Source organism: Ahaetulla prasina, chromosome 1, assembly GCF_028640845.1.
Source record: "Ahaetulla prasina isolate Xishuangbanna chromosome 1, ASM2864084v1, whole genome shotgun sequence".
NCBI classification, from domain to species: Eukaryota; Metazoa; Chordata; class Lepidosauria; order Squamata; family Colubridae; genus Ahaetulla; species Ahaetulla prasina.
The window spans coordinates 239,109,544-239,128,612 of record NC_080539.1 but is presented as its reverse complement, the minus strand read 5'-3'; the positions used below and the strand labels follow the sequence as shown (position 1 = coordinate 239,128,612).

The following is a 19,069-nucleotide window of genomic DNA, read 5'->3' as shown; positions in this document are numbered from 1 at the left end:
CCCTGTCCTAACGTTTCCTTTTATTGGTATCCATTTCATGGATTCATAATTATGTTTACTGTTATCAAATACATGCTTGACGAAATAAATAAACAAATAAAAAAATAAGCCACACAAGAGGGACCGCCAGAGACTATTTCCACAAGGCTCTTCATCCCAAAGCTAAACAGACCCGCCCCCCCCGCCCCCCCCCGCGCAATACGGAGACCCAGCAGCAAAAGAAGGGGGGGGGAATCTCCTCAGACTCTCCGTCCCTAACAGAGTTTTCCTGCCCCCGCCCTTGCGCCGCTGTGCCACGTGCCGTGCCCCGCGCCGTCTTGTCTCCTTCCCATCATGCCCTTCGGGACGCTGCTTCTCAAGATGGCGGCCGACAGTGAGGTTCGTTCGCCGGTTGAAACCCCCTCCCCCCATTTCCCTCATTCCCCTTTCGGGCTAACGGGAAAGTGGCGCTACGGCGCCGGTGGTTTTTAACCCTCTTCTTTCTTCGCTCGGTGCCTCACTTAATGTTTCCTTCTTTTCTTTTTTTCTTTTTTTCCACAGCCAGAGTCCGAAGTGTTCGAGATCACGGATTTCACCACCGCCTCTGAGTGGGAGAGGTAGGTGCCTCACCTTTCCGCGGTGTCTCTCTCCCCTCCCCCCTTTTTCTTATCTGCGTTGGCCTCGATGCAGTTATGTTTAGGGACCCCTCGTTGCCCCGGGTCTTTCGTCTGGCTTCTGTTTTGTATTTTATTTTGTTTTTGTATCTGGAATTGCTTTGCCGGATGCAAATGTAAACGGGTAACTATCGAGAAAGAGTTTGTTGAAGTGTTGTATTGCCGACAGTGGTTGGTCATATTGGAGGAGAGGACTCGTAATGGCAGCATTTGTGAGGAAAATATAGGTAGGACATTCTAAGTATTGGGGAGTACATACTTACCAGGTTGTTCCATTGAAGGCCCCTTTTTGCTTAGCGTCTCTGGTATTTAAGAGATACCTATAAATATTTTCTGTAGACTGATTATACTGTTACTTAATATATACATTTACTTAACATTGGGCAAGTGAAAAAGTTTCCAGTCTTATGTTGCTTGCTATTACTTGGCAACTCAGGTATAGTAAGGGTATTATTTGTGCTGGGAGAATGATTGAGTTCACAAAAGATACTGAAGACAAATATGACAAAATATTGAAAATTATGTAGAATAAATCCTGATACAGTGCCTGTAATATAAAGTTGCTCAGGGTAGTTATTTACTTCTTTATTTATATTTCAATTAGGTTGCCAAACTTGTCAACAACTTTGGGTAGTATATAGAGTGAAAAATAAAAGTGTAGAGCTATATCAACTTTCAGGGTCCTTGCTACATTTCTAGGGTAGCCGCAGTAAGTTTTTGAGAGAGTGATTGAAACTTAATTGCCAGGCATATGATATTTGTGCCATAATTCACACCTTATTCTCAGTACTGATTCATTGTCTGCATAGAATTAACCGTTTTTGTTAGCTATTACAAATACTTTGTTTTTATACAACACAGAGGGCTAGCTTGGTTTAATGGATAAAACATCTGGCTAGAAATTGGGAGACTGTGAGTCTAGTCCTGCCTTAGACAGAAAGTGACTGTGGGCTAGTCACTTTCTCTCAGTTCTAGAAATGAGGCAACTATTTCTTTAAAAAAAAAACCAAGAAAACTGCTAAACTAGAACAGGAACAGAATTTTAAAAAGGTTTGAATAGAAAAGTGCATTTTTTCCAGCTAACAATGACTCTGAGAAGAGTCACAAAGAGAAATAAGTCTCAAAGGGTGCCCTGAATAAAAAAAGGTTGCTGTTGAGCAGTGAGGAAAATAGCATTAGGGTTGTTTGAATCTTTGAAGGTGGAAAAGGCTGCTTTTTCATTAGGTCAGCATTGTGACAGAATTATTCCCTTTCTGGGTTCTATCAGGTTCCTTGTTGAAGGGATGTGACTCTGAATATATAGAATATATCAACTGCCTGATATTACAGGATGCAAATATGAATTATCTTTATTACAAAAGTGTTATTAATAGTTTCTATTTAAGAACCTGTTTCAACATTTATGTAAAGATGCTCTGAAATTATGCTATATTAAGCAGAAATGTGAAATCTAGCTATGACTATTATGTGTTTCAGCTACTGTCCATATTTATTAGAAATACTTATCTGTTAATTCTGAGTATGCTTTCTTAGAAGTAAATTCTGTTGCATTCAATATAACATATTCTACGATATTTATAGGACAATTAATCAAGTTGGCATCTCAGTGCAATAATATTTTGTATGCGCTATTCCTGTGTGTTTTTTCAATATATTTGTTTTTGTTCAAGGCAAAGAAGAGGTATATGTACAGGAATATTTACATATTAATTAAATATAAAATGGGAAATGAAAAGGGTGGGGTGTTAATATAACCACTATGATACCATACGTTATGACTTCAAGCTCTATTAATTCTCTTCATCAGATCAAGCTGTGATCTTTAGCAAATGTCATTAGACAGTGATCAAGTAGATGAAAGTCAGTCTTAACGTTCCAAATGAATCAGAGGAGACAATAGCTACGCAACTTGCAAAATAATCAGCTCATCAGTTTGGCTAAATTGAATATAAAAAAATCTGTTTTCGATTAATTCATATAATTAGGATTTGATTCACCATTTCAAAGTGCAGATAGTCCTCAATTTAAAGCCCTTCATTTAATGATTGTTTGAAGTTACTATGGCATTGGAAACAATGATTTATGATTGTTTTCACACTTATGACCATGCAGCAACTCTGGTTACCTGATGATGGTTGCATTGTTCCAGGTCATGTGATCACCATTTGAAACCTTTCCAGCCAGTTTACGACAAACAAAGTCAATGGGGAAAGTCAGATTCACTTAATGATTGCATAATTCACGTAATGGCAGTGATTTGCTTGACAACTGTAGCAAAAAGATTATAAAATGGGGCAAAACTCACTTAACAATTGCCTTACTTAACAATGGAAATTTGGGGTTGAATTTTGGTCATAAATTGAAGACTATGAGTCATCACTGCTTTTGACTTCCTTGTTTATTAACTTGTGTTGAGTTATGCCTGTGCCTGGCATGCTAATTCAGGATAATGACATTTACTTTTAATGCTTTGTGTGATATTTCCCTAATGTTTGATTCTTAAATACATTTATTCTATAAATTATATGTGCTAACTTAGACTTTTTTTTCCTGAATATGATCAGTTGTAGATCTAAATAGGACTTTGTGTTGATTCCTGTTCTTTGGAATTATTTTATCATAAATTAGTTCAAAAGACCCTATTAGCTCTGATATATGGTTGTGTATAGCACATTGTCTTGATCTTTTTGTGATCCATCATTTGATAGCTGTTGTTTTAAACTTTGGAAAAAATGACTTAAATATGAATTTTCCTTTAAATTAAGCAAAAAAAGGTATGTTGTTGAATTATGTTTATTTTTAGAAACATGGATTTTAATACTAATGATTTTCGAACATTTTCTTATTAGATTTATTTCCAGAGTTGAAGAAGTTTTGAATGACTGGAAACTTATTAACATTTCTTCAGGCAAACCTTTAGAAAAGGTAAGAATGTTTGCTTTGGAATTATTTAGAGGCCATTGTAAATATAAGAAAAAGTAAATCACAGTGAGTCAACATATGAAAATACAGTGTGGCCTTAATTTAAATTAGCAAAATAATTTTAGTTGCTAGTTCACTAGTTAGGAATATTCTGTGATTATTTCTAGTAAAAAGGCACTGTTGTTTCACATAATCTGAATATATTTTTATTACTGAATGATAAAGATGTCATCTTTATAAGATACATAACATAATAAAGCAATTATTTCATTAGGTCTTTTTCAGACTCATTAAACACCAAAAATGGAATGTTATTCCTAAGTGTCAGGCAAGCAAATGTGTACTTGTGAAGTCATTAGGAGCTGAGTCAGTACCAGTTCAGTTGATTGCTCTGTTTTGAGGAGTTATACAAGGAGAATTAGAATCATCAACTTTTAAATTATACTAATAATCTTTTTTGTTCTTCTGCCTTTGAGCTGTGATTGTTTTTATGAAATATTTTAAGAAAAGATTTTATTTTTTAAATAATTGATTCATATCTACTTTGATTTAAAAATGAAACAAAAGTACTAATCAATAGGTTAGGAAGAAAGAGCCAATGGATGTTCAGAGGAATGAAATTATATTTCTATTTTATTAAATTTTTCAGAATTTTTATATGAATAAACATAATGCTTTTTGGAGTAGCAATGGATTTTTACTATGGTATTTCCTATGAAATGTGATTAAAAGTATTTAAGATAACTTTTCTGATTACATAATTATGTCTGATATATAGGGTGTATATACCACTGAAACATGGGAAGAGAAATCTGATGAAATTACTTTTGCTGATTTTCGATTCTCCGTGACGCATCATTATCTAGTCCAAAAATCAACTGATAAAAATGCAAAAGATGAATTAGTAGAAGGTGGGTACATTTTTAAGTGCTCAAAAAAATATTTAGCTCATAGCATCTCTTTATTTATTAAATTTATATGCTGCCTATCTCGGTGTCAGTGTCTAGACTCTGGCTAATCCAGAACATCATTTTTTATTGTGATACACTGTGAAGTTAGTACTTATAGACAACATTATACTCTAATAAATTACATATTTGATAGCTTGCTCATTGAAGGAGCATACAGATATATGGTAATATTTTTAAAAAGAAGGTATCAACTTCCATTTTCATTAGACAATTGAAAAGGGAAATATATAAGTTGATAAGAATTGATTTGGTGTAGTTTGGTACCAGTTTGACCTGGCACAAAGTCAGCTGATGACCTTGGGCCAGTTACTCTCAGCCCTAGGAAGTAGTAATGGCAAACCACTTCCATAATCTTACCGTAAAAAATGCAAGGACTTGTCCAGGGACTGATTGACTCAAAGAACCCAAAATCAAACCAACGGCTGATATGCTTATTTTTTATTTAATAGTTGTGAAAGTGTATTTATGAGGACAACTAGTATTTACAATTGTACAATAATTAAACTGATTGATGTCTTATTAAATTTAATTAAAATTGATTGTTTATTTGGACTAAAAATCAAATTACCCATGTTGGCTATTTAATCAAAACCTTTGTTCTGGTTGAAACCTTAAAGACTTAATTGTTTCATCTTTAATGGTTTAACAGATGTTCTTCCTGTTGCTATGCAAGATCTTCTATGCATGAACAATGATTTCCCTCCTAGAGCTCACTGTCTAGTAAGATGGTATGTCTGTTATTTAAAATCTTACATTTTAATTTAAGAAATTAATTGTAAGTATTTTAATTATGATTAAATAATACATTTCATAGACTAATTATTTATGCCACAAAATGCAAGATACCAAAAAGAATATTGTTAGTGGTTTTGCCTGATGTTAGATCATGTTAAATCTTTAGTGGGGTTTAGCTGAGAGATTATTGTTTTAATATTTAAATAATAGAGATAGATGCATCTTAATTCTCTTAATCTTTGAAATCTAAATTTAGTGGAATATTTCATTTGTTCTAGGTATGGCTTGCGTGAACTTGTAGTTATTGCACCAGCAGCAAACAATGAGGCAGTTCTTAGCGAATCCAAATGTAATCTCCTTCTGAGTTCAGTTTCTATTGCATTGGGCAACACAGGCTGGTAAGTAAAGTTTTGTCAATAGAAGAGAATATTTGTAGCTCACGGTTGAACTGTGGAGTTCTTGGTGCTCTCTGAGCTTGGTTGTTTTTGTGCAGAGTTTCGTTATCCAGCTAAATAACATCTTCAGTGTTGGAAGGGAATGGGATTAGACCTCTGTTTATATACAATGATAAAGTTAACTTTTATAATCCTGCATTATCTGTTGTAGCAAAGTAGGTGCACATGAAGAACCTTGTTTTACTAGCTTGCAGAAACAAGACAAGATGCTAACAACAAGCAAAAAATAATAATAATTTTATAAAGTTGCTTCTTTGCTGAGTTTTCAGTATGGCTTTTTCAGTAGTCCTCCAAGAGTACAATCATCTTTATTTGAAAACATTTTCAATATTTTTCAGCCAGGTGCCAGTATTTGTGCAAATTCATCATAGACACCGGAAAATGTATGTTGGGGAGTGTCAAGGTCCTGGAGTCAGAACTGACTTTGAAATGGTTCATCTTCGCAAAGTACCCAGTCAGTATAGTCACTTATCTGGATTGTTGGATATCTTCAAATCTAAGATTGTGAGTATAGTTTGTGTATGCACGTGGTAGGTGCATGAAGATGCCCCAAATGATCTTCCCAAAAGTAGCAAGTGCAGTAACTCTTATGCTACAGTTAGTTCTGAACTTAGAACCACAGTAGAGACCAGAAAATAAGTATTGTATTCATTAAGTGAGGCACCATCTTGACTGTACCTTTTTTTTGCCATGGTTGTTAAGTGAGACATCACTTGACCACAACTTGCAACCTTCTGCCAGCTTCCCTGTTGACTTTGCTTGTCAGAAGCCAGATAGGAAGGTCAGAAATGACTTATCATATGATTGCGGGATACTGGAACTATTGTAAGTGTGAGCTGGTTGCTAAACACCTTGATCACTATCACGTGACCTCAAGGATACTGCGATGGTTGTAAATGAAAGGATTGATTGTATGTTACTTTTCCAGGACTGTAGCAACTGTGAATGGTCTTAAATGAATGATCATTAAGCAAGGACTACCTGTATTTTGAATGGGCCACTTTAGGTGAGGTTACTCAGAAATGCCATGCAGATTAAATATTTTTGAAGATTGTGCTATATCATGTACCATTTATAATTTATTCAGACTTTAGTTTTTATTCCTACTCTTTTTGATCTGATTAAATATGAACAGTATAAGTAGGGAAAGGTTTCAAAATTTAAAGTTCTGCCTTTTCACTTCAATACAAAATGATTAAAAATGACTTGTATTGTTCTCTGTCACATATCCAATATGCTGGGAAAGTCTTTCATCTCACAAATTATGTCATTTCAAATACAATGCTCACAAGAGATACATTTTTTGTGAATCAGTCTTAGTTTGAACTTTAAAATGGTTCAGAAGAACATTGGTAGAATTCAGTTGATTGCAAAAAGTATTCATACACAATTTTGAAACTATTCTTCAGAAATATTTTCTATTATCTGGGTTAAAACACAAGATTAGGAATGTCTAATGTTCTGGACCTCACATTTTTTTGTGATTATTCTTATTGGTATATTTTCCAGGGCTGCCCGTTAACTCCACTGCCTGCAATTAATATAAGTATTAGGCTTACATATATACTTCAAGATTGGCAGCAGTATTTCTGGCCTCAACAACCTCCAGGTAGGAAACCGATTTATTTCTATTGCAATTTCATGTTGTGGAATTTAGTACAAAAGTAGATCAGAACCAAAGAAACATGCAACAAGAATTCTTCTTTCCCCTGTTCTGTTTATAGGACAAATAAATTAAAAGTTTAACGTATATTAAATATTATGTGACAGTTGCTTTGAGGCTAGGGTAAGGGGAAAAAGATTTTTGTTCCTCACTGTAAATCACAATAGCAAAATAATAATTTTATTCGTAGGGTTGTTGGCTGTTTTCTTGCAGACATAGGTAGGTAAACTAGGTAGATGATACTTAGTTTGATAAAGAAACGTCTGCAAGAAACTCAGAGAGCACCAAGGATTACACAATTCACCCTTGAGCTACAAATATTTTCTTCTAAAATTTTATTTGTCTTTTTTGCAGTTTTTTTATTTTTCTTACTTTTTTATTATATTTTTAGCTATGTGACATTTACTTCTGATTTCTGTCAGAAAACACCTATTGGAAAAAATTTATTTGCCTAACAACCACTGGAAAATAATATAAAAAAATATTTCAATTATGCTCATAAGTTGAGAATTACTTGTAAAATGAAGTCTTCATGCATTAACATTAGCAGGTTACCACATATATTGGGATTCCTCTTTGTAGTAGATTTAGTTGTTCAAGAATCTGTTCTACTGATACAGGTTGTCCTCAATTTACAACAGTTCATTTAGGGACTGTTTGAAGTTACAACAGCACTGAAAAAAGTGACTTATGATCATTTTATCACATGACCATTGCAACATCCCCCATGGTCACATGATCAAAATTTGGGCACTTGGCAACTGACATGTATTTATGATATTTGCAGTGTTCTGGGGTCACATGATCCCTTTTTGCGACCTTCTGACAAAGTTAATGAGGAAGCCAGATTCATTTAACAGCCATGTTACTAACTTAACTGCAATGATTCACTTAACTGTGGCAAGAAAGATCATAAAATGGGGCAAAATTCACTTAACAACTGTTTCACTTTGCAACAAATTTTGGGCTCAATTGTGATCGTAAGTCAAGGACTATCTGCACATATTTTCTACTACCATCTCCATAATGCTAATTATTGCAAACTGAAGAATCTGAACTTTTTTCAAGAAGAGGTTGTGTAGAAATTGTACGAATTTTTTTATCTCTTCACCCCACTGTATCTCATAAAAGGTGAGATCAACATTAAGCAGAAGATTAAACTTTTGTGTCTAAAATGATCTTACTGGTTTGTTGTGGCAATATCATCCTTTTCTCAGATGGTAGGAATTAGAATATATATTTAATGTGGAATAATACGACAAAATATTTAAAATATATGTATGTATGTATAACTATATGAACTGTATAAACATAACTATATATTTTGCCAATAGATATAGATGCTTTAGTTGGAGGTGAAGTTGGAGGCGTAGAATTTGGAAAGTTACCATTTGGTGCCTGTGAAGATCCTATTAGGTAAGAAGTTTTTTTTATTATTATTATTTCAGACGTCTTTTTAACAGAACTGTTGCTTATGCAACAACATTGTGTAACATATAAATAAGGTTTTTATTAAGTCTTGCTATCCATGTATTAAAGTTATCAGATTTATTTCTTCTGTAAACTCACTATTAGAGAACATAATATTATGGCAATGAATAAACATACATAAATTCTCTTTAAAATTATTCAGTGAGTGATAAGAAAATATTGGGTTTCCACTGCATATTTTAAGAAATTGGTACGTATAAAATAGTAACCTTGAATTTCCATAGACAGTTAAAAACTGAATTATAAGCAGCCATTTGCTTATCTTTGCTATAACCAATGGGAATATGCTTTTTTTGCAGTCACTCATTCTAGTGATGGACAGTCTTTTGGTTAATTATTAAGCTAAAGACCATACTTAATAATTAGGAGGCTTGATAGGTGGGTGCAGCTATGTCATACATAAATCAGGGATTTTGGTTCCCCCCCCTCTCCCCTCCCCAAGTTTAGGAGGGGTTTCTTTCCTTTATTTTCTTCCAAGTGATGCTAAGTGTCGTTTAGGTTTATATATATATTTCTTTCCCAAATTGATGCAAAATCATACCATCAATTTCAAGCAATCTGATCATTGAATAGTTTTGCTCTTGAGATACCCTCATGAGTAACTTCCTGTTTCTGCAAGTCTTATGTTTGGATCCATGATAATACTTGTTTTGTTATAATTTTAAAATTTCTTATAAAAGTAATGATTCTACTTCCAGTGAACTCCATTTAGCAGCTACATGGCCCCATTTAACAGAGGGCATAATTGTGGACAATGATGTTTATTCGTAAGTACATACTTTTCCGTTTGATTAGATTTTATAGTTCAGAATTCCAGAACTCTATTTTAGTCAGACTTCTCCATTTCCTATAGAATAAATATAATTAAAATTGTATTTAAGTTTTCAATTCTATACAACAAGGCTTCCTATAGAACCGTGATGGTGAACCTATGGCACAGGTGCCAGAGGTGGAACACAGCGCCCTCTGATGGCACGTGAGCTGTTGCCCCAGTTCAGCTCCACTGCGCATGCGTGGTTGCCTCCCACTGGCCAGCTGGTGTTTGGGTCTCTGATGTGCATGGCAGGGGTGTGTGAGGGGGTGGGTGGGCACGCATGTATGGGCCCTGCACAAAGGTTAGCCATCACTGCTATAGTATACATTGTAGTAATGTTTGTAATAATATTATTATATATAATATATATATATATAATATATATATATATAATAATATTAAGATTGACCGTTTAATAGGTGCAGTTGAATCCATTCGCCCTGAATAAAGTACACTGTGCAGTAATACTTTTTTCTTATGTGAATATTGTTTTTTTGTTTGAAAGAATCTAATGGAAACAAAACAGGAAGCAGTGATCATTGGTGATCCAACATCTGTATAAAAACCTTGGTTGAAAGAGAACTTGCTGTACTCTAAGCACTAAGATCTTCCAATACTTAGGAATTGTTTTTTCTTTTAGGAAAAGTTTGGCAGTTTCAGAATTAAGTGGTGGCTGCTTTTCAAGACTTTGTTCTAAGAAATTGAGCTAGAATCACAAGAAAAGCAGCATAGAGTGTGAGCCTTCCCATACCCTGGAATTAGGGAATGATTTCCAGGTGAGGCATCCCCTGGAAAATAAAATAGTTGTTCTGTCCTCTCCACTTCACCTAAAAAACATACATTTCGAAGAACGTCTGCCAGCAATTTATTTACAACTTGGCCTGGTTCCCTTTGGCAGAGGAAAGTTCTGGCAGCGATTCCCCAAGTGCCTGCCAAGTTCTTATCAAGAGTCAGTGTGTTACAGTCCATCGCCAAAGCAACCAGGAGTCTACAGAATAGGCAAGAGTTACTCACGAAAATCCAAGCCTTAAATCCAAAAACTGTCTGAAGCTCACATGATGCAGTTCATCCTTAGTAGCTTTTGTCTGTCACAAGGGCCAGATGGCAACCCCACCCGCTTTTATCCCCTGTGGGGTGTGGCTCAGTGACTCAGCACTCTCTGGGCCTGCCACACCTCTTCCTCTGCTGCGCATGCCTCTCTTGCCGACGGTGCCTAGGGTCTATCCAGGATTGATCCTCCTTGTCCTCTATCTATGGAGGCTCAGACACGCCTTCTTCCTGGCCTTCCACTGGCACTTGAGGCATTGCCAGGAAGGAGGAACCTGGAGAGGGAGCCCTTGTTGGCTCCTCTCCCTCACTCTCCTCCTCCTTCATGAGAACAGGCTCGGGAGCTGGAGTCACAACAATAGTGGCAGCAGGAACTACCAAGTTCTACCCTAGGAGAAATTGAAACAGGAGCGAAGACCAAGGAGCTCCTGGGAATGGAGATTTGGGTCCTTTTATTTACCGTCCTGAGGGCCTCAGAAATCCATTACACACATTGAGACTAATATGCTAATTGGAATAATTAACATGGGGAAATTTTCAGAAAATGCTCTAATTCAAAATTGTCTAGGCAAGCCGTTGCACCTTTTAGATTATAAAAATAACCACATTAGTCAAAAATGGCAGAGAGCCTACCTAAAAGATGGGGAATGGGGTTTATTTTATTTTGTCAGAGTATGCTAAAGATCATTATCAAAACTCATGTTTTTATTCGAACACTGCTTTTCAGTGTTTGGGTGAAACAAAGTTAACATATTTCTTTGTTTTGTTTTTAAAGAGACCTGGATCCTGCTCAAGCACCTCAGTGGTCTGTGAGAGTCAGAAAAGCTGAAAATCCACAGTGCTTACTGAGTAAGCATTCTTGAGCTTTATTCTATCCTTTGCCTTTTTTCTTTCAAATTACTGGTAGTCCTTGACTTACAACTGTTCATTTAATAACTGCTCGAAGTTACAATGGCTATGAAAAAACTGACTTATGACCATTTTTCACACTTACAACAGTTGCAGCATCCCCATGGTCATGTGATAAAAATTCAGACACTTGGTAACTGGCTCATGTATGACAATGGCAGTGCCCTGAGGTCATGTGATCACCTTTTTCAACTTTCTGACATGCAGTCAGTGGGGAAGCAAGATTCATTTAACAACCGGGTTACTAAATTAATAGCTGCAGTGATTTACTTAACTGTGGCAAGAAAGGTTGTAAGATGGGGCAAAATTCACTAACTGTCTCATTTAGCGACGGGCATTTCAGACTCAATTGTCACAAGTCGAGGACTACCTGTATTACAGCAAGATATGAAGTTGATATAGCACTGTGTGACACTGAAAAGTTCATGTAGGTTTTGTGGTAAAGAATGCAGTAAGAACAATCTGCTATTTTTTTCTATATCTTAATAGTTAAAATACGTTTCTATTTCAGAAAACGTAGCACTAAAATGTTTTTAATGTAAAATTGAGATTTTTAAAAAACTAATAATTTTATGGCTTCATTTGCTGTACTTATAATATTTTTCAGAGTATAAGACGCAGCTTAGTTTTTGGGGAGGAAAATGTGGGGGGGGGGGAATTTGCCTACCAGGTATTCAACTGACCTTAGTCTGGTCAGCTTCAGCACATTAGTTTGCTGGTTTTTATCCCCTGCTTTAAAACAGCTTCTAAAGCACAACTTATCTTTGGAGAGATAAGCAATGAGAAAAGCAGGCAAACCGCAGAGATGGCTTCACTCGCTAGCACTCGCTGATTTATATGGTTAGCTATTCATAGTTAATTTTGAAATCCTTATTCTCTTTATCTTCTTAATGGTTTTCTCACAATGTTTTTATACAGGCCGTCTTTGACTTGCAACAGTTCACTTAGTGACCGTTCAAAGTTACAGTGGCACTGAAAAAAGTGATATGACCATTTTTCGCACTGTCACAATCAGCATCCCTGTGGTCATGTGATCAAAATGCAGATCCTTGGCAATTGAGTCACATTTATGACCATTGTAGTGTCCTGGGATCATGTGATCACCTTTTATGACCTGACAAGCAAAGTCAATGGGAAAACCAGATTCACTTTACAACCGTGTTACTAATTTAAGAATTGCAGTGATCCACTTAACAACTGTGGCAAGAAAGGTTGTAAAATGGAGCAAAATTCACTTAACAAATGTTTCACTTAGAAACAATTTTTTGGGGCTCAATTGTAGTCATAAGTTGAGGAATACCTGTATTTGTGTGAGCATCTTAAATCCTAGTTACTCTTATAATATGAAATTTAAAGCCCTCCCATTAACCAATTGTTTAATATAACCAATATATTGAATGTAAATTGCTAATTATAAGTCCGATAGAATAGAATACTTTTTCTACTAAATCCCAATATTATTTATATGGAGTATGTCTTCGTTGGAAAACAGTAAAGTATTTGCATGATTATTTTATCTTACAGGTGATTTTGTAACTGAATTTTTCAAATTATGTCGTCGGAAAGAATCAACTGATGAGATTCTTGGAAGATCAGCGTTTGAAGAGGAAGGAAAAGGTAAAATTCATAGTTTTTTTGAAACAATCAAAGGTTGGTACACTTGGATTTCTGAAAACATTTAATAGTGTTTAATAGAACAATGAGTAACAGTTTATGTGAGCTTTTTTTTAAGAACTACTTAAGCAACTACTCATTTCACTTTTGAACTTATGATGACACTGAATGAGCAGTACTTAAAACTGGTCCTTATACTAATATAAGTTAGTTTCCTGGTTTGAAGTTACAAAGTTGCAATATTCAGTGGTCATGTGATTGCAGTTTGTGGCCATTGCCAGTTTTCTATAAGCAGAGTCAGTGGAGAAGCCAGCAGGAAATCACTAATAGTGACCATGTGACATTCTCCTTTAAAGGCCTGCGGTGATTTGTTTAATGTTGTTATTTACAATCATGTCACTTAGCAAAGGAAATTCTGGTCTCGGTAACCATTGTTAAGTGAGGCAAGATGGAAAGATACTAAGGAAATCAGATTACACTAATTTGGATCGCTGATTTTTTATTTTTTTTTGCAAAAACTTGATATTTTGTAGATGCCGATATAAGCCATGCTTTGTCCAAGCTCACAGAGCCAGCACCAGTCCCAATCCATAAATTGTCAGTGACAAATATGGTTCACACTGCAAAGAAAAAAATTCGTAAGCACAGAGGCATAGATGAATCCCCTTTAAATAATGAGGTCCTGAATACCGTTCTCATGGTGAGTTACATTTTATGATGAGTTATAAATTGTCTGAGCCCAGAGTGATTTTTTGTTATCTTTCACTTAAATAACAAATCTGACCTTTCTCTGGAAATAGAGATCTTCTAGCAGTCACATTTTGAAAAAGGATTGCTGCTAAATGTCTGGCATTGTCAGGGAAAAGCATTTTTTAAGCTCAGTTAAAAAAACAACAACAGTGAGGTTGCTGTCAGGCATTCATCTTTTGAGATTAGATTGATGCTCTATTAATCACATTGGCTGATAAAATGTGTTGCTGATAGCTTCATAGCAGAAGAAATAATGATTTAGGTGTATAGTAGCCATGTTTCAGAGCAATGTGATGGTAACATCTAATGCATGTGAAAAAAATTGAAAACTGAAGCTATGTTTTTCTTTTTAGTATTTATTCCCTGATGCTGTTGACAAATCAGCAGATGGATTTGAAGCTAGAACTAATACTTCAACAGGAAGTATTCCACCCCCAGATAGTGAAGACTCCGTAAGTTCAAATGCATATGTGAAAAACATCTACCAGATTTTAATTATTAGTATTCAAATGAAAAGCAAATTTCATGGGATTGATTAGCATGCCTTTTCAAAAGCACATAATGCTTTGTTTTAAAGAAAACAATTGTGCATATTAAAACTGAATTCGACGATTTAGAATACAATTTGCAATTCTGTGCACAAGTTTAATGTTGTTTCACAGATTCTTTTCATTTGTCCTTATATGTAGAATCTCTACATCCAGTTCAAATCTGCTCCTTCAGAAAGTCTGACATACAAACTGGCTCTTTGTCTTTGTATGATCAACTTTTACCATGGCGGAGTCAAAGGGGTTGCACACCTCTGGCAGGAATTTGTCTTGGAAATGCGCTATAGATGGGAGAACAACTTCTTCATCCCAGGGTGAGTTTTAGGCCTATTATTTAGTTATTACTAATAGGAAATCAATAACACTCCTCAGAGTTAGTTTGAAGAGAGAGTGAAGTGTTACTGCCACCTCAAAAGGTTATTTGCAGTCAGTTTCTTTTATTTAACATAAAAAGGAGAAAAAGCTTGATACGTTTGTATCATCTACGTAGATTGCTCAGGAGGAGATTCTAAGCTGCCTAAAATAAACAGCTTTATGGGGGAGATTTGGTTGACAAATTATGAAGTATCTGAGTCTTGTTATTTACAAGATATGTTCAAAAGATTACTAGGCTGTGACACAAAGATCTTAACTTAAGTTGATGACAGGCTATATAGTTATTCCTTGACTTACAACTATTGTGTTTCCCTGAAAATACAGCCTACCCCGAAAGTAAGACCTAGCTTGATTTTTACATGTACGCCCAATAGAAGTCCTACCCCCCCCAATAATTAAGATCCCACCCATTTCAGGGTGCCTGGATAAAATTTAAGCTAGGTGGGGATGTGAGGGGTGGGCCTTGCACACCCCAACACCTGCCTCGCTGGCCCATTTCTTCTGCAGCTGGCAAGGCCTGCAAAGCTTTCCTAAAGGCCTCTGTAGCTGATAACAGAGCTCTGGATCGATCCGGATTGCCAGCCTCAAAAGTTCCTAAAGGCAAAAAGAGTCTGGGGCAATGTGTGCAAGTGAGGTGAGTCAGTAGGCGACCCCCCCCCCCAAAAAAAAAGATTGGTGCCTTTTTTGGTAGCAAAAAAATATAAAACAAAGTCTTATTCTCGGGGAAACACAGTATTCATTTAGTGACCACAGTTACAATGGCCCTCAACAATGTGACATGACCATTTTTTACATGACGATTGCAGTGTCCCCATGGAAATTTGGACAGTTGGCAACTGGCTCGTATTTACGACGGTTGCAGTTCCTGAGGTCATGTGATCTCCTTTTGCAATCTTTTCATGCAAAAATCAATGGGGAAGCCAGATTCACTTAACAGTCATGTAACTAACATAACTGCAGTGATTCACTTAACAATTATGGCAAGAAAGGTCATAAAATAAGGCAAAATCCACTTAACAATTGTCTTTCTTAGCAGTGAAAATTTGGGGCTCAGTTGTGGTCATAAGTTGAGCACTACCTATATATGTTTTTTGTGAAATTGGCAGCATCTATATGTTTTGCCGTTCAATTCTTTTTCTATTCTACAGTAATATGAATGTAATTACTTTTTAGGTTAACCAGCAGTGCACCTGATCTGAGATGTTGTTTATTACATCAGAAACTCCAGGTAAATCTTACAAATGCACATTCTTTCTTTTATGTATTAATCTTTATTTGAAAAATTGTGATCAATTTCTATTTAATTGTATCGAGTAAGCCATTCAGAGTTATAGAGATTGGGAGCAGCCTATAAATTTATGATAAGAATTAATATGAAGAAGTATGCTGTCTTTTGCGATAGTACATTTGAATTCAGGCTGCCTTCTGGCTTCTCTTTTCTTATGTATGTGAACAAAACATTGCCATTGTGAAAATACCTATTGCTATTTATTTATTTATTTATTATTTATTTAATCATATTTATATACCGCCCTATCTCCCGAAGGACTCAGGGCGGTTCACAGGCACTTTAAAAACATATAAATACAATATAAAAGTAATTAAAAAACTTATTCTAATAGCCCGTTAATTAAAATATAAAAATAAAACCCAATTAAAACCCATAAGTTTAAAATCTAGCTCAGTCCTGCACAATTAAATAAGTATGTTTTAAGCTAACATTAATCATAGAATTTTCAATGGGCTTGATGGGAGTTTCATTGCTTTCCAGATGTTAAATTGTTGCATTGAAAGAAAGAAAGCAAGAGATGAGGGGAAAAAAGTGATTAATTTGGAAAAGCAAAAAGACACAGTGGATCGAGACTATCCAAAAGAGAATGATAAAGAAAAAGGAGAAGTGGGGAGATCTTGGGAATCTTGGAGTGACAGTGAAGAAGAGTTTTTTGAATGCCTGAGTGACACAGAGGAGCTTAAAGGAAATGGACAAGAAGGCGGAAAGAAAGGGATTGCAAAAGAAAGTAGTAAAGAGACACTAGTGTTGAAGCCAGAGGGCCGTCTGCATCCGTATGGCAATATGAAATTGCTTCACCCTGGACAACCTCTCTATGTGCCGGTAACCCAGGTGAGTGAGTAACATTTACAAATATTTCTGCTTCTCTCATATCTCCTAGTTCAGTTCCATTTCAGAGGAAGGGAATTTTTTTAAAGGAAAGGGAAGAAAAGAAAGCAATAGTAATAGCACTCAGACTTATATACCACTTCACAGCCCTAAGCGATTTACAGAGTCAGCATATTGCCTCCAACAACCTGGGTTTTACCCACCTCGGAAGAATAGAAGGCTGAGTCAGCCTTGAGAATGTGGGAATCAACCTGAACTGCATTCTAACCACTGCACCACCACAATGTCAACAGCAAAGATATACATGGGCTTAAAACCACAATTGAGCCCAAAACTTCTGTTGCTAAGCAAGACAGTTGTCAGTGAGTTTTGCCTCATTTTATGACCTTTTTTGCCACAGTAGTTAAGTAAATAATTAAGTCATTAAGCAAATCTGGCTTCCTTCATTGACTTTGCTTGTCTGAAACCAGCTGGGAATGGTGATCACATGAGCCCGGGACAGTGCAGCTGTCATAACCTCATGCCAGTTGCCAAGCACCCAAATTCTGAATATGTGACCAGGGAATGCTGCCCATGGTCATGTGTGAAAACTGGTCATGTCACATTTTTTCAGCACCATTGTAACTTTGGTTGAAAGTTGAGGAGCACATGTCTGGGCTTCTCATCTAGCTTTTCATAACTGTTTCAGTAAAGCATTCCTGTATATCATTTTAATTGTCCGCTACCTTTGTATGAAACATTCATAAATTGTGAATATTATCAGTCCCTCAGTCCACTGAGTAATTGGAGCCAACATTGCAATGTTGTAAAACTAGTCTCTTAGAGATAGATAGAAATGGAAGAGAATTGACTTCCGGTTGACGTCGCAGTGCTATTGGACGCGAAAAGCGGTCTCTGCGAACTTGCGCCAAATCCCTTTGTTAGAGGGGCCCATAAATGGCTAAAGTCACCCTGTAGAGGTGACGAAGAGTGGAGGGGTGCCCTGCAGGTTGCGGAGTGTGGCGGCTCTCCTGCTTGATCCAGGGCTAATTGCCTCTCATCCGACAAGGAGGAGAGACAGCCATTATGGCTGCCGTGAAGCTAGGGCAGCTGAAGAAACAAAGAATGTGCTGGAGCGGTGTGTGAACAGTGACTGGAATTGGGTGAGGTGACTTTTATTATCTAAAACCAACCTAAAGAAAATAAACTGGAAAGGGACTCTTTGAAGGGTTTGTTTAAGCGGCAAACAATTACAGAGAGAAAAATTACAGACTGAAAAGAAAAGGATATTAAGAAGAGAGCACAAAATCTTTAAAAACAGAAAGACTGGATCACTAACTTTTATTGGCAATAAGGAATTTTAAAATGCTGGAACTACTTGTTAGAATTTTGATTATTTGTTTGAATAAACACAATGGAACTTGTTAGAATTTAAGCAACGTTAAAGTTAAGGGGAAAGCGCCGTCAACTGGTGAATGGAATATATTATATATATTCCCTGGGAAAATACTGATAAGACAGAAGAGAAAATGGAAACAACACTTGGAGGACTGCTGTGCTATCTATTGTTTTATACTTAACTATTCCACGACTACTAGAGCTCAGGAGTTAGGATTAAACGAATAGAGTAGAATAGAATGGAATGGAATAGAATAGAATAGAATAGAATAGAATAGAATAGAATAGAATAGAATAGAATAGAATAGAATAGAATAGAATTTTTTATTGGCCAAGTATGATTGGACACACAAGGAATTTGTCTTGGTGCATATGCTCTCAGTGTACATAAAAGATAAGTTTGTCAAGAATCATAAGGTACAACGCTCAATGATAGTCATAGGGTACAAATAAGCAATCAAATCATATTAGGAAACAGTCAATATAAATTGTAAGGATACAAGCAACAAAGTTCCAGTCATACAGTCATAAGTGGAAGGAGATGGGTGATAGGAACGTTGAGAAGATTAATAGTAGTGTAGACTTAGTAAATGGTTTGTCAGTGTTGTGGGAATGATTTGTTTAGC

General features: G+C 36.0%; 1 protein-coding gene across 2 annotated transcripts in view; it reads left to right on the top strand.

Annotated features, from left to right (window-relative positions):
- The first annotated feature begins 342 nt into the window (after positions 1-342).
- Positions 343-19,069, top strand: part of RAB3GAP1 (RAB3 GTPase activating protein catalytic subunit 1) — a 29,914-nt gene continuing 11,187 nt past the window's right edge. For both annotated transcript variants that reach the window (XM_058194028.1, XM_058194038.1), the window contains exons 1-17: positions 343-378; positions 541-596; positions 3,503-3,578; positions 4,354-4,486; positions 5,196-5,274; positions 5,560-5,679; positions 6,075-6,240; positions 7,246-7,345; positions 8,734-8,815; positions 9,589-9,657; positions 11,527-11,600; positions 13,185-13,277; positions 13,808-13,974; positions 14,378-14,476; positions 14,714-14,886; positions 16,121-16,175; positions 16,719-17,069. In XM_058194028.1, coding sequence (XP_058050011.1) covers positions 361-378; positions 541-596; positions 3,503-3,578; positions 4,354-4,486; positions 5,196-5,274; positions 5,560-5,679; positions 6,075-6,240; positions 7,246-7,345; positions 8,734-8,815; positions 9,589-9,657; positions 11,527-11,600; positions 13,185-13,277; positions 13,808-13,974; positions 14,378-14,476; positions 14,714-14,886; positions 16,121-16,175; positions 16,719-17,069 — 1,911 coding nt within the window. In that variant the 5' untranslated portion in view covers positions 343-360. The remainder of the gene's footprint in view (positions 379-540; positions 597-3,502; positions 3,579-4,353; positions 4,487-5,195; positions 5,275-5,559; positions 5,680-6,074; positions 6,241-7,245; positions 7,346-8,733; positions 8,816-9,588; positions 9,658-11,526; positions 11,601-13,184; positions 13,278-13,807; positions 13,975-14,377; positions 14,477-14,713; positions 14,887-16,120; positions 16,176-16,718; positions 17,070-19,069) is intronic.